We start from the raw sequence: 16,492 nt of genomic DNA, 5'->3' as shown, positions 1-16,492 counted from the left end.
GCCTGGATGTCTCCTGCCGTTCCCCCCAATGAGCAGGAATGTTCAAGGGCCCGTTGATCACTGCTTGCAGCTTTAATGGTTCGATTTTTAATCAAAGGTCTCTGGACCCAAGCAGAGCCCTTACTCAGAGCCGTGAGTTTTACATCACATCCCAGCAGATGTATACAAAAGAAATGTGCACATTGCACACCACCAATAACAAAGCCATCAACAGGAGTCCCATAAGAAGGGTGCATGGCGGTAATCATTTTTCAATTCTACTTTGTTAGCGGTCTGCATGCACTGCTGTGACAACACTGCACACATACAGAGAGCCTCTGAGTAGTGTGAGTCGGCGGCCCTGGAGAGTGAAAGTGTAAGTGAAATGACTGGTGTCTGCAGACTCACTGACACATCTGAAATAGCCTAATCAGTCCAACGCCAGCAGTTTCCAACAGATTCAGCAGCTTGACCCTCTGGCGCTCTGAGCCATTAGGGAATAACTAAGGTCGGGCAATGCAGCAGTCACACTGTTCGCTGTGGGGAAATTGGATGCTGCAAACACACGGGCCAGTCTCGGACCCTGGTCACACTGCCTTCCAGCAGTAGCCAGGAGAACGGCAACCTGAAAGACCTGAGCCGTCCCACTTTTACTTGCACTTTTCCGTCACTACATTGAAGTGGATGCCGGGGTTAGTGACTTGTTGTTGTGGGCTGTGCTGGTTGGCTCTCGGGATACGACAAAGGACACGTCATTGAATGTTGAGATTCACATTTAACCTTTTTTATTCAATGGAGCACAGGTCATCTGACGCTTTGGCCTGTCCATGAAGAGAGCTTGAACATATTCCTCCCCGCACTTGGCTTCTATGAGTTAGAATAAATGCATTCAAATGTTGTCAGGTAAATCTTTTTTTAAATCTGCGTGTCGGTTCTTTCCCCTCAGCTACTTTATCCTGAACAAGCGAACCGGCTTCCTGATCATCAAAGAGAACACCCCACCCGACGTCTATCACTTCCAGGTGCGCGTGTCGGATGGAGTGTGGCCAGATGCCGTCTCCTCGGTCACCGTGCACGTGAGGGAGCTGCGTGACGATGCCATCTACAACTCGGGGTCTCTCCGCCTAGCAGGTAAGCTGACTCGTCACACACAGCGGTGCCTCTGGTCAGAACTAGACTAATAGAAGTAGCCTGAAGGGTCAAACTTGAATGTTCTGCTTTACCTTTGACCCCCTTCCAGTTAAAGCTGTGTTCACAGACAGGATGGTGTTGTCTGCCTCTGCCCAGTGCGATTATGTTGCATCAGCTTTGTGTTGTCCTTGACCGTAGGAGACTGCATAAGGTGGATTATATCTGCAGATGTGCTGGTCAAATCACTTTGACCAAAAGCGTTTTCATTTGTGGTCTTTTGATAGTTATCCAATGTCAGGTTTTGTCAGGTTCATCACCAGCGTCTCTAGTGTTGATACAGTCCACCAATGCCTTTAGAAATGTCTCTATAGTTTGCCTTTCTGCCCCTGCAACAGCTTTAGCCAGTGGCATTATGTTTTTGGGTTGTCCCATTATGGTCCCGTTAACGAGAAACCTCAGAAAGCCTGGTGGGAATTTCTTCCATGTCCACCTGCACCGATGAACTGATTGGATGACTGAAGGTGATGGCCAAAGACTTCACGGAGTGATTATGACATAAATATGTATCGGGACCAAATGATAAAGTGATCACAGAGATCGATGTTAGTCTTCTAAAGTTTGTTTCAACATCCTGTCTAGTGTGAAAACCAGATAGGAGTGTAGTGACACCCTGAGACTGTCCTTCACCTATAAGCTCCAGTTTGGCTTTGGCCCCCTGCATGTCCTGTGTATCATGTTTCTGTGGGATTCATTCCAAAGCGCTTGGCCCCTTTATGCTACTGCAGCACTACAGGACCTAAAGCGAAACCAATTTGTGATGAGCTGATAAAAGTCAATGAGGACAAAACAGTGCTCCGTGTGCTGCTGACTAGGGAGTGTTGGGCGATGTGATCCTTCTTTGCCGAGTCGTCTCCATTCATTTAAATGACTGAGTGCTGATTGTTTGCGGTGGTTGTTTGCATTGTTTCACAGGCGCACTTGTCACACTCAGTTACAAATCTTCCCTAGTTATTAATCCCTCTCCCCTGACTCAGGGGATTTCAGTTGGTCGTTGGTGCACACACACAAAAAATAATCTGTTTCCATTACTTATGCTGGCAAAATGATTAGTAGAGAAGGTTTTGCTCAGCCAGCACATTTAACATGTTGAGCAGCATCCATCATTGTCTCATGCAGAGCACATTGGCTGTCTGCTCAGTATTAAATTTGCTTTAGTGAAATGGGACATGGTCGAGGGATTTTTATGATTTCGTAGATATTGAAATTGAAGCAGAGGAGGTGGCCAGGAGGGGATGCACTCCAAAAGGAGGCGAGGGAGAGAGGGAGGGAGGGAAGGCAAGGAGGGGATGGAGGCGAGAGTCATATAAGTAGATAAAAGGATTTGCCTCTCATTCTGAAAAACGAGGCCGAGGTAAATTGATGTGCACCAAAACCACGACACATTACGTGGAGAACAGCTGGCGGCCACATTTTCAATATTCCTTTGGGCCAATTGAACCCGTCCGCAAAATGTCGAAGAGCAAACGTGTGTTCAAGATGAACAGTGGAATTTAAAAATGACAGCGATAGAAATGTCAAATTTGTTATTTGATTTTGCGAACAAAACCATGTTTTGGTCCGTTTATTAAGATTGACGAGGTCCGGTTAGTCCCTGATCACTTCGTTGAGGGTTTTCAAAGGGCAGCGCTGTCCTCAGAGGGCTGTAGCTGCAGTGCGTATTGATTTAAGACGCCCTGGTGGAAGCAGGAGTGAACACAGTAACAAACTGACTTTTAACTTGCAGTTCAGCTGTGGAGAAAGTAAAACTAAAACCAAATGGAAGTTTGAAGTTTGGAGGCAAAAGGTAATAGACTGAGGTGTTGGCAAGCTACCAAAACAGTAGTGTGCATGTGTGGAGGATGTGTAGCAGAAGCAATCTCCGGGATTTCAATTTTCTTTCATGTGCAGTTTTGGAGTAAACAGTCTCATTGATTCTCAGTCTGGAGGATTAGGAAAGTATTCCACCCATAGCACTACTCGCACCCTTTTTGACATTCTAAATCCCATTTCAAGAACAAATGTTGAATGCGATGAGACGCACAAAAAACGCACCAGTCAAATCTGCCTCCCTCCCGCTCGCTCTCTCTCTCAATATTGATGGAAAGGTAAAAAAGAATGTGGTAAACAAAAAGTCCTTGAAACGTCCACATCGCGCCGGCTTAGATTGGAATGCTCAGTGCTGAGGGGGAGGCACACATTGGGCAGAGGACGGTGTGTGTCACACGTTAAACAAACTTTCTCAAACATGGAGGGCTTGTCCTCTAACAGAAGCTCTGTCTCTTCACACGTCTCTGCCCTCTGAGGCATTGTGCCATCGATCTACAGAAATTGGAAAAATATCTTGGTTTGTTGGTGCAAGGATGGATTTGCGAGATACCTGAAACTGTCTTCACCTCCCTCACTGATCTGACACTTCAGACATTACTCCAGCTGTCCCTCTCACTGTCCTCTGTCCCGTTTAAGAGCTCGGTATGTGCCATTAACAGAGCAGCCTCATCGCCTTGTTCTTGGTGTGCTGTAGTGCTCGCGATCAATACAGGTCTCTGGGCCGCTGTCAAGACTGCTTTTTGAACGGCTCGTCTCGGAGTGGACCGTATTTGTACGGTCTGTTTGTGTCTCACACAACGAGGACTTGTAGTTGAAGACTACAGTCTCTTTGTCTCATGTGTTTGTTGACACCATCGCTGGGATTGCTCTCAGATAACATTTCACACATTTGAAATTGCATATACGCTTATACATGATATATCTGGCTATAAAAGAGGTGAAGAAATATGAAACCTCTTCTATTCTCTGCGGATATTATTATGGGAATTTGGAAAATCAACATCACAAATGGCTACATGGTCTAATCTAAATATTGGATCTAATCGTCCAATATTTTGTTGTTAGATGTCATGCGGTCTGAGAAGGGCACTGGTCTTGGTGAATCCCTAAAAGTCGTGGCCTGTCGCACTGACTGATCTTTTTAGCTGGAATCATGTTTCAAAGGGTTGTTTTTCATAAGCCCCTTTACTTTAATTGTCAATGTCATTCTGACAAATGTCTGAATAACACACCCATCACAATTTTCATGAGTACAAAAGGACAACTGTGAAAAGTCGTTTTCTTTTCATTTGCAATGCGCACACCGCTGACCGCAGCCTGTGTGGTGCATCAAAACTTACTGGACAGACACACACATCTTGGACCAGAGTCAACCACCTTGGCAAAGAGGGTTTTAATCACTCAGTGGGGTCCTGAAATAAAATGTGTTCAAAACCACGGCAACGCAGGTTCTCCTCATGCATTACATGAGGAAACCCCAAAAAGTCATTAATTATTGTGTACCGAAAAGAGGCCTGTTTTAGATGAGTGCCATCTGCATTCTGCTGTACACAATTATGCTAATAACCAATGTTTGTATTGGCCTCATTAGTTACATCTGTGTTATTATTGTGAATCACAGTTGAGGAAGAAAAGGTAGACACCTAGGAGGATTCAATCAGTACTTTTTTCAAAAGATACTTTTAAAACGTCAATTTCAAAGCTGACATTATAATGACATGTTTGTTATATTGTGATATTTTGCTCTTTTAATCATCTCATTTCATCCATTCTTAATTTGATCAAATAACCTGCCTGAAAAAACACTGCTTCAGACTTTTGTCAGTAAGAATCCTTCCAAACTGCACAAACGCCGTGTGCTATTTGCCTTTTCTCCCGGTCTTCTTCCAGTGCGTTTGTTTACTATTACATTTTTGCACCTATTTGTGAGGCATCACAAGCCTAAAGGCGGGCGTGCGTCCGTGCCCCCCCGCCTCGGCTCCAATGACGCCTCTGGCAAGGAGAGAGCAGCAGTGATTTGTGAGGCTGGATCAAAGCCAGGTGCAAAGGCTGCCACTCTGCGTTAGGAGTAACTTCCCTTTCCCCTCCAGCGCCCGTCCCTCCCGACCGTCTCTCTGTCTGCATGTGTCCTCGCTTCTCCCGTCGGACGGACTGATGGGAGCTGACAGCAGCCTCTATCCCTCGCGCTGCATCCGCTGAGCCCGTTGTGAGCCCCCTCTCTTGTCTCTTAATGCCTCGGCTCTGACCTAATCACCCTGCCCACCTTTGTGTACGTGGACGTGTGTGTGTGTACGTGTGTGTGTGTGTGTGTGTGTGTGTGTGTGTGTGCGCTGCACTTCTGTCCCTGTGAGAACCAGCTGGAGTCTCGGGATGTAGACTGTGAAGACGTTTTTGGCCACGTAGGGCGGTTTCTGGTTGTACTTGGAGTTAAAGGGTTTCGTTCATATGAACAAACGGCACTCACATGTAGTTGGTCTCCCCCCAATAGGACGATATCAAATCTTAGTAATGGTTCAATGTTTTTGGCTCGTCTGTTTGAAGCATCATCATGCAATACCTCAGAAACGCCTGTTGGGAATTTCTTCAAAGTTAGCACAACAGGGGTTCTAACTGGAGGTCAGAGGTCAAGCTCAGGGTGACCTCATGTGTTTCCCCTTCTTGAAATACCTTGAAAACAGCATTTGGCACTGTGATCTTGCAAAATGAGTTTTGGGCCATAAGTCTAATGTTTTTAATTACAATTCTCCACAGAATGTCTACAAGGCTGAACTATTAAAGTGATTCATTTTTTGTCAGATGGTTGGTAAAGAAAAAATGCTTGATTTTAAAGCTGGTTTAAATACTGTGAAAGCTCCAGAGCGTCCCAGGCAGGAGTTGAATACAGATAAAAGTCTGTGTTCACAAACCCGAAATACAGATATCTACCTTTTAAAATGAGCACAGCATGTTTCCTTTAGCAGTGAGGAAGCTACCTCTCGATTTGGGCAACTGCGACTACAGAAAGTTCATATTGTGAAGCTTTCTTTCTTCCGTGTCGCCTGCTCTCCTACTGCTCAACAACAAGATGAAATAAGTCTGAAATGATCATTGTTGGCCCCAGGTCTGGAACACTTATTTAGAAAGGTGATACCTTTGTAACATTGCTGCTAAAGATGAACTCAGACCTTAGGGAAGGATTATCCCAAAGTTCTGGTGTCTAATGGTCTATGGCCTCATCTCGGACAAGGCCCATTGTCCCCAGATTCAGCTGAGAGGCGATGGTGTTACTGGGCTTAAACAAACAACTCTTGCATGCTGAACCACAGCCACTTCATCTTTGAGGAGAAAAGGAGATTGCAAGAAGTGTTGAGAGGCTGCTGCAGAATGTGACGAGGAATTAACCGCAAATGATTGAGAGTGAAATTACCTTTAACTGGCGCAGTATTGAAAACCCAAGTTCCTGTCACCATCTTCATCCAAAGGCATTCAAACATAAACACGCACACACAAATACGTCCATAACATTTTTTTAAAGAGAGATATATATCCTGCTTCATCGTACGAACAGTGAGAAAGGACTCAATTTTGACATTTTCATAAAAGATAAGCAGCAGTTACAAAACAGTGTGTTCTCTGAAAGAAAACCGCTGCGGCTTCCCATAAAACTATTTTTAAGGAAAACATTTTTTTACTCTAGAGGTAACCATGAATAGTGAAAATATAAAATATCTGTGAAATAGAAATACCAAACGACAAGACAAAGTATCACTGCAAAATTCATTTAAAAAAAGATTAAAAATGAATCTGATGAAAAGAGCCATGTTCAATAATTAATTATCATAGGTTCTGTCTCCAGTGCTCTAGACCATGTTTTTTAGTTTCGCACTAGGGCCCAGTTTGAAAATAATTGGATTTATCCTCAAGCAGGGATGGAAATAATGAGGCCACTTCTGAACAGTACACGATTCCAATGCTGTGTGTGTGTGTGTGTGTGTGTGTGTGTGTTCCTCAGACATCACAGCGAGGGAGTTCATTGAACTGAGAGGAAAGCAGCGGAGCCGCTACGAGCTGCTGCTGGACTTCCTGTCCGAGATGCTCTCCGTTCCACCCGACGATGTCAACATCTTCAGCCTCATGGATGTGAAGGAGCGAATGCTGGACGTCCGCTTCGCCGTGCGCGGTGGGCCCTCCTTCCTCCAACCCGAGAAGATCCACGGTTATGTGGCCGCCCACAAACAAAAAGTAGGTCCCCGTTTACGCCAGGTAGCTTTAAATCCATCCATCAATCCAGCACATTATCCATTCTTTATAACAACCTTCTAAACAAGACTCACATGATCTGTCAACATTTCATACAAACCAAAAGCGCATCCGTAATAAAACTGTGGAAACACATCAGTGTGTAACATGTCTCACCGTGGACAGGACACCAATGTTAGGACAGCTGACTTCAAACATCCGTAGATACAATAGCTGTCCTCGCTTTACGTGCCTGTCTCACTGCTTCCACAACAGCAAAGTTCTTGGTTCCCACTTGGGTTTCTCCTCCAATCTCACTAAAAACGTTTCTCTAGCGCAAAGGAGTCTGGTGAGACATGTTGTCCGTGCAAAAAAAAAGTGTGTGTGTGTGTGTGTGTGTGTGTGTGTGTGTGTGTGTGTGTGTGTGTGTGTGTGTGTGTGTGTGTGAGTAAGAGAGAGAGAGTCCTGCCGCTCACCTGAAGCGTTGGTCAGAGGGAATATTTCCACCAATTAATCTGCCAAAAAAAAGCCTAAAATGGGCGTTTTAGAGAAATGAAATGACACGAGTGTCATAGATTAAAGACAAATTTGATCCAACATAGTGAACCTACTTTTATAGCTGATTGTTACGGGCGGATGTTCAGTAAGCGGATTTCAGCATTAATGCTTTCTGGTTGAGCGTTTACCCTTCAGTTACATAATGGTGATTTTATGTTCCATTCAAAATGACTAATATGTTAACAAGACAGTATAATGCTTTAAAATATAATCTTGTTTAAACTTGAATAAATCCAGTTGTTTGAAATATATATTAGTAAGACACCTTTTAGCATTCTTAAGGGCAGAATGTACAGCACTTTGAGTTGTGCAAAGACTAGAAAGGCTTCGTGCTATCTATCCTTTATTTCCATCAATCTATATCCCATGCATCCTGCGTGCATCCTGCATGCAGGTGGGTGCATCAGAACGTGACCCTTCCACCGCCACCGTTCTGCACCAATATGCCAACTGTAGTCAAGTCATCATCCACACTGTCGCATATTTATCGACATTGTCTGTGGGCGATGCACATGCATCATTTATATTATTACAGACCATAAACACAGGAGAGAAAACAGCAATGCCACAAACCCTCAATAATGACCAACATTAACCTGGGGGTAAGGCGACTGGCCTTTTGCCATGAGGGCATGTCCACATATCACAGCATGCCAGGGTCCGGCTGTGCAGGCTGCCTCATTGTTTATTGGGACGCTTGGATGAAACAGAACCATTGTTAAAGCTATAAGCAACATCTGTGCATATTGTCTGCTGTGAAAAAGGCCTGTTGCAATTTGAATTCCGATTAAGTTGTTGTTTGTTTGTTTTATACTGTCCAAGCCTGTAATAATGGTCTAAAAATCATCCAACACCTAGAGAGCAGAATGGCAAATGGACTTTGCTTGGTTAACGAGAGAAAAGGGAACTCAAAAACAGTGCGCAGCATTGTGAGAACAACTCTCACAGCCTGGAAGCAGCTGTCTAAATAAACTTGGTCTGCCATTAAAGTGTGAGCGTGAAAACCCTTACAACAGTATACTAGCTCTGCTTTAGTACTTGTCATATCTGCAGCACAGTGATCTTAAACTTACAACATAGAAACAAGATGCTTTTAGGACCAAAGAGCGGCATGTTTCTGACACTCAACACCATCGCCGGCCAATTATTTTCAAATTGTTGGGCAGTGTATGAACAAAGCTGCAGCTCCTACTTGGCTCAAATGATGAGCGTGTAAAAGCTCTCACTAAAGCTAAAGAGTCAGTCATAGTTCTATTAGGAATTAGGATTCAGACAAATCATTATGTCTATCATCAAAAACATTTCATTACGTGAAAAAGTTGTATATAAAATTGGAGGATTGGCCTGATAATAAAGACCTGATTACCAGACTCAATGAATCGCTTGGTTCCTTTTAACTGCACCGTTGGTCGCAAAAAGCCTCCTGCAGGGTCTGCGCGAGACGTTCCGGGCTCTCAAGCAACTTTAAAACTTGAAACCCATCGGTGCCCAATGTTAGACACCAGAGTAACTGCTTTGGAAGTGTGATTCAGTAGTGGCTGGTTAGGAGCGTCATATATGAGACAAACAAACACAGGACTGTCACAGAGGACATCCATGTTTGTAAGTTATTATCTCATTTCATAGATCTGGTCATGTTAACAACAATGATCTGGGTTTAACACCGTTACTGTATGTCTGGCTACCAGGATTTCCAATTCTTACCTCCTACCACGATCTCCATCTTGGGAGGAGGTAAGGTTCCCTGTTTCTGAGACAAAGGTTGTTTGTCTGTTTCCCAATAGAGTCCAAGTTGTGTACCCAAAGACACTGCCGGTCTAGTTTGTCTGACTTCAGAGTCAGTGATGTATACCGGCCTCCCCAGATCCTCGTCCACCTCTGATACGTTAACAAACCTACAAAAGAACTGTGCTCTGTCAAATGAGGTTGGATAGATATCATAAACCTTCCTCTATTTAGTCAAAAAGTATCAATATATTACATTTCACCCATTGGAGAGCAGCTGAGCAACATTGGAAACGTGGAAGAGAATCTCATCATAGACTCCAAACGTTTCACTTTATCACACCGACAAAACTCTGAATGGGAGTAAGAGAGTGGACTCTGCTGCTCCTCCCCCGGCTCCCCTCTGCTGGCTCACCCCTTCTGGGCCCGAGAGCCTCCTCTGTTGCCCTCACTCAACTGACCCACGTGGACCCCACCTGTCCCCTCCTTCACCCCTTTCAACGCCCTGACCAGCCCGCTGGACCCCACCTGCTCGCTCGTTCCTCCTCCACTCCCCGGACCTCCTGGCTGGACCCCACTGTCCCCTCCTGCCCTCCTCCACTCCCCGGACCTCCTGGCTGGACCCCACTGTCCCCTCCTGCCCTCCTTCACTCCCCGGACCTCCTGATTGGACCCCACTGTCCCCTCCTGCCCTCCTCCACTCCCCGGACCTCCTGATTGGACCCCACTGTCCCCTCCTGCCCTCCTTCACTCCCCGGACCTCCTGATTGGACCCCACTGTCCCCTCCTGCCCTCCTTCACTCCCCAGACCTCCTGGTTGGACCCCACTGTCCCCTCCTGCCCTCCTTCACTCCCCGGACCTCCTGATTGGACCCCACTGTCCCCTCCTGCCCTCCTTCACTCCCCAGACCTCCTGGCTGGACCCCACTGTCCCCTCCTGCCCTCCTTCACTCCCCGGACCTCCTGGTTGGACCCCACTGTCCCCTCCTGCCCTCCTCCACTCCCCAGACCTCCTGGCTGGACCCCACTGTCCCCTCCTGCCCTCCTCCACTCCCCGGACCTCCTGGTTGGACCCCACTGTCCCCTCCTGCCCTCCTTCACTCCCCGGACCTCCTGGCTTCTACTCTGGACAAGCTCTCTTCTTCCTATCATTAGAAGTATGTGCATGTACATGACATCATCGATCCTCACCATGACACCATGTGTCTCAGCAGAGGAGACCTGCACCCCGAGGACACCACCACGCCGTGCCTGGACAGCTCTCTGCAGCACGCGGGCCACTCAAACCCGCTGCCTCTCCCGCTTAGCTCCCTTCCTCTCTGTTTCAAGTGGCTTTTGTTTGAGGAAGAAGAAAAAGGGGCCAGAGATTAGAAATGAGGTGGAAAGCACGCACGTTCATGATTGAAGTCTTTAGGATGAGGGGAAAAAAACGTGCGAGTGCAGAGGAAGCCTCGGCTTTCAGCTGTGATTTGTAAGGAGAGCGCCGAGCGTTTCATCTGAATTCCGCCAGGTTCTCCAGAGAGGACGTTGATCAGAATGAAATGTGAAGCGCGGCGATGGAGAGGATGAACGAGAGGCGGGGAAGGGAGACGGGACGGGGGGGGGCTTTGTGTGAAGATGACGCTTAATATTAATGTCCCCAATTTGCCAGTAATGACCAAATGAACGAATGAATTGTGTCTGTCCATTTCTCCCTGCTCTAAGCATGGAAGTCGTCCCTCAGCGTTTGCTATCCAACACACTGCACTCGACTTAATGACATTGGCTATTGGACTTTTTCAAATGATTGCTATGGCGCTCTGGTACCGAAGTGCATCCTGTCATTATGTGAATGTGGCCCTGAGGGTCGCGGAGAGGATTGCACAAGCGTCTCTGTGCATTGGAGCAGCAGCCGGGGGAACAATACGTCCCTGTGGTCCTTTTGTTGCTTGCAATGCACACTGCTCTGCCTTCCGCAGATCAAATGTGTGCCCCTCCGTACATTTTCTCAGCATTTGGCAGACCATCACAAAAGATTAGGCATGCTGATTCACTTTCCTGTGGGGACTAGGAGACTCTAGTGTGGGATGACGTATTTTCTAGAGATGGACTATTGAGAAGGGAGATCTCTTTTTCAAAATGTAATCTACAGAAGAGACGGCACAACGCTGAGCACTGCCCCCCCCCCGAACCTCTTTCCACTGCAGACATTATTACACTGCATGAGTGGGTCTCACTGGTTTTAACATCAGAGGGATCCATTATCTTGTGTTGGGAAGGTGAGCTTGACCTTTATTAAGGATAGACCCTGTTGACCGGACAGATAAGAGATTTGTTTGGGTCTAAAACACATTGCATTTTGATTATGAATCAACCCGCACATGAGATTTACTACTGGTAATATAGCTCCACAAAGTACAATATCATACTGATAATATCAGAAAAACCAAGCGCCAACCTCCAACGCTGAGGAAATAAAGTGAAAAGTGCCAAAAACTGCCTTTCCTCAAATAGCCCCTTGAGGTCGGCTCCAAAAGCAGCCAATCCCCCGAGACCCCCACGTCAAAGAGGCTTCGCCGCCCAAATTAACATCAGCCATGTACGGAAAAGGCTTTTGGTCCATTAAAGTAATATGCCTCGATGTGACAGCTGTGTGGGGGGGGGGGGGGGGGGGGTTCGTGACTCACTCTTATATCACGGTTTAAAGTCTGGCTTAATTAAGCGAGTAGCTGCTGAGTCCCTGTTGGCTGCCATCTCAGGTGGCTCACCGCTAGCTGTCTGCTCTGCTGCGACCCTTAGGCACGCCTCTGCGCCAACGCCCCTATTTCAGATCCCTTATAATAGTCAAAATTATGAAATAAACTTGGAAATATTAATATCCGTCCCCCACGAGGACCCCTCTGCTGGCTTCCCCACTAGAATGTATCTCCTTACAAACTGATATAACATTGCATTCATTTAGCAGTGTAATGTGAACTTGATTTATTCATGAATGGGGTGCTTTGTGGGACAACCATTCAATGTATGCAAACACTGTTATCCAGCATCTATAGATATACAAATGAAAAATAATATGTGTTTTGTAGATCTCTTCAAAAACCTCTATTTATATCCTCCACGTTGTCATGAAGGACGAGGTAAAGCACCACCTGTGCTCCGGGGGAGGGAGGTGGATGGGGGGAGCCAACGCTGGTCAACAAGGTCCATAGATATTTGAACCCAATGATCACGACTTAGTCTCTTGAGTCTCAGAGGGGAATTGTACTTTAAAACGCATAAGCATTGTTTGATCCGCGTTGCTGGCGAGAATCAAACACACCGTCGTATGAGGATACGTGGCACTGATCTCTGCTACACTCCCCCACCAACCACTTCCTCCACAGCCCGTTTGGTTGGTCCATCAAGCTGTCACACAACAAGCAATGGCACAAGGAGCCCGAGGAGGAGGGTTCACAGATTCACATCATTACACCCCTACAGGGCCTCCTCAACGTTACATTGCATCTTCTAAAGACTGCACATACTCTCAGAAACATTCAAACTAATAAAATACCTTATGTTTGATTTTGACCATCCTACTAATCAGGGTGACTTTTCACCTAAAATAAAGGGATTAGAGTAATTTTTGTTGACATCTAGGAGCAAGAAAAGACAGTTGCTTGGCATCCTTCAGCACACTAATGTATCAGAAACCATTTCTTTTATGTCATACCGATTCAGAGAAAGTGATTCATTTCATTTGATTTAATCTATTCTGGACGATCGCAACCCTCCATATTCTTGTCGCAGTCAACATCAATTTCCCGTCTCCGGCTCGATCAAAACAGCTGCGGCTGAAATGTAAGCTGGCACTCCACATAGAAAGCGTATAACTTCAGTCTTAGCAGTACAATTAGATTTACAATTGATTCGAAGTTAGCTGAGCCCGAGCTATCTGTCTGACTCCGAAAGAGGTGAACGCAGCGCTAGATCTTCATGGAGGAAGGCTGTACTTTGGCGTTTGCTGGCCCAGCTGAAGGCTGAAGGTGCTTCCTCTGTCACTGCACGCGTACTTTGGAATGAACCGCCTGAGGGACTAAAGGCAGCTGAAAGTTCCATCTTTTGAATCCCTTCTGAAAAGACATTTTTATCGACGGGCTTTTGCGGGAATCACTACTTATGCACTTTTTAAAGTTTGAACTGTTTCTAAGTCTCTGTTCATTGGTTTTATTGGTTGCATTTGTTTACCTTGTATATGACCTTTTACTTCTATGTGTTGTAGCTGCTGCCGTGGGGCTTTATTGTATCTAAAGCATTTCATCAACATTTTCTGCAACACAAATCAAGATTATTATTATTAAGTGTTCAGGGCATTCAGTCAGCAGTAACAAGGGTCTATAAAACACGACCCTATGTCGCATTCCCTGCAGCACAGGTCACTTGGTGGAATAAGTGGATTAAATGTGAACTGCATGGTTAGTGAGCGGAATCCAGACGCACTGAATCGGACCCAATCAGTCCAGAGCATTGAGCAGGAAGTGACCCGGCTTCAACGCCACGCGCATCAAGTGGGTCTGCATGTGTGTGTCCCCTGTGCACGCCTGCTACGCATGAGTCCATGCACGTGAAGTCAGTTGAAATCTCCTTCTCCATCGTCACTCAGACCAGCACTTCTAAATATGAACACACACACACACACTCGCACACAACTGCACCGCAACACTAAGTTCAAATTCAATTTGACTCCCATTGTCGCGGCCAGTGCTCCGTCAAACTGCTCAACCTAGAAAGTCACCGTTTCCTCTGTGACACATCACCGTTTAGCCTACTTTTTCAGGAACTAGTGCAGAAATGAAATGCTTGAGTTCTTAGACGGAACCTGCGTCGAGTACTGCAATATATTCTCCCGCTGAATATGCACTTTCCAGTAAATATGCATTTACAGTATTAATGTTCTCAGCTTAAAAGAGTTCTAATAACATACAAACTACTAATTTGACTAAGTACACCACCATGTGTCACACTAAAAACCAACCTTATGTTGTGAATTGGCATTTGTTACAGTCAGTGAGTGCAGTGTTAATACACAGGAGACTACAGCACACCTCAAAGGTTACGGCAACTAATGCACAGGATCCTGTTCCTTTTGAAGCTGTATTGTTAGTTTTCTCGAACCGCAATGGCAGATACGCTTTAATCGTATGTTGCACATGTCTGCTGGCTGTCGGAATGTCTCTTTCCCCACATCTGTAGCTCGCCCACGACTTTTCCCAGCGTTATTTTTATTTTCATCAGAATCAGAAATCAGTTAGAGTTTATTTAGTAATATTTATAAAGACATTACACGTACAAGGCATTATTTTACATTACACTCAATGTGCATGTACAGTAAAATACATTGTTAAAAATAGAAAATATGAAAATTGACACTAAAATGTGAACAACAAACAAATAGTCAAGATTTTATTAAAGTGAGTATACTCTACATAATAGGTAACTTGAATCCACATACTTTCTACTGCACTTTTATTACCTTGTTGGACAAGTTATCATTTATGAAATTATTGATTGATCCAGAGCAGTGTCTGTATAGCCTAAACCTCTATAAGCTGTTTTATTGGAGTTTGTACCCTATGGTTGAATGCACTTATTGTACGTCGCTTTGGATAAAAGTGTCCGCTAAATGACATGTAATGTAATGTAATGTAATATTGGGACTCCCTTAGCAAAATGGTCTTTTTGTATTTATTGTAAATTGTCTATGGATTTTATTGTGAAAGGTAAGAACCACTTTCTGTGGATCTGGTCTACACGAGAAAGAGTAATCAACTTTTAAAATGTGCGAAAACGTCCTCATCCCAACTGTATCTATTTTCAACTAACAAATTAAATATTTAAATGGTTTCTTCACCACGTACGGCTTTCGCATGCGATGCCTCACTATTGATCCCAATGGTTTGAAAGGTACCTTCTTCTGGTGGTCACCACGCCATGTGAGAGGGCGGAATACGAGGTGCTGTAACACTTGCTCGATCACTGCGGTGTTTCACACAGTGCTCTTGTCCTCTCTATCGTCTCCACCCAGCTGCAGTCCTTCCTGCAGGTCAACGTCTTCCAGGTGCGGGTGGACGAGTGCCCGGGCTCGGAGTGTGCCGGAGCCGGGGGCTGCACCAGCGCTCTGAACGTGAGGGACACACCCACGGTGGTGGATTGCGGCACCATGAGTCTCGTCTCGGTGACGGTGGAGTCCACAGCCGCGTGCCTCTGCCCTGGGAGGGAGCAGTCCCATCAGCCCTGCACCTCGTATCCCAGAAACCCCTGCTTCAACGGTGGCGTGTGTGTGGACACGCAGCACGGCTACAGGTGAGTGGGGAGGGACGAGCAGAGTTCAGCAGGGAGATGGAGATGACTCTGGATATTGGTGATACTGGTGTTCTAGTAGTTCTGGCGACCTTAGCAAGGCCATTAGCACATTAATCTATGCCCTTTAGTGTCCCTAAAGATGTACAGCAGAGAAACCATTGAGCTTAGACATGGCTGAAGCTGAAATTGCTGAGAAAAGTAAATAGATAAATGCTTTTCCCAAACTGTCCACATGTAAATGTGGAGGTATCGTTGCAATCCGACTGAGAGTTGATTTTGACACGTGCATTACTTTCACAAAATGCAATGTCGATTTGATGATTGCATTTTTGTTCATGAATTGTGTACTTCAGGTACGGCGGCTGACTTTCATGGGAAAACGGACAAAAGATAAATTACTCTATTACAACCGTTGTATGAGGGACTGCTGGATGACAAGCTTTTGCTGAAACAATTGCTCAGATCTCCATTCTTGTCAGCATTGTAATTTGTCCATTTAAATGGATTCGTTTTGTTTGCTTTTTTGTAGTTTGGCTTTCGTAAAGAAATTGTGCTCTTTTTTATTCTTGTTGTATTGTTAAGGTTAATCATCACACGTTAACTATGTGAATTACCTTTTTTAAACTGACCCAAGATCCAAATGCAAATACTCTAAGCAATCACAGTAATGATGAACCTGTGTATGTGCATATCC

The 16,492-nt window shown here is 45.4% G+C and overlaps 1 protein-coding gene across 1 annotated transcript in view; it reads left to right on the top strand.

Moving 5' to 3' along the window:
- LOC120807643 (neural-cadherin) overlaps nucleotides 1-16,492 on the top strand; it is a 285,961-nt gene that overhangs the window by 190,537 nt on the left and 78,932 nt on the right. The window contains exons 24-26 of the mRNA XM_040159884.2: nucleotides 926-1,110; nucleotides 6,968-7,197; nucleotides 15,521-15,798. Of these exons, the coding sequence (XP_040015818.2) occupies nucleotides 926-1,110; nucleotides 6,968-7,197; nucleotides 15,521-15,798 (693 nt within the window). The remainder of the gene's footprint in view (nucleotides 1-925; nucleotides 1,111-6,967; nucleotides 7,198-15,520; nucleotides 15,799-16,492) is intronic.

This window comes from Gasterosteus aculeatus, chromosome 12 (assembly GCF_964276395.1).
Source record: "Gasterosteus aculeatus chromosome 12, fGasAcu3.hap1.1, whole genome shotgun sequence".
Taxonomy (NCBI): Eukaryota; Metazoa; Chordata; class Actinopteri; order Perciformes; family Gasterosteidae; genus Gasterosteus; species Gasterosteus aculeatus.
The sequence above is the reverse complement of the archived record's forward strand: the minus strand, read 5'-3'. Positions and strand labels throughout refer to the sequence as shown.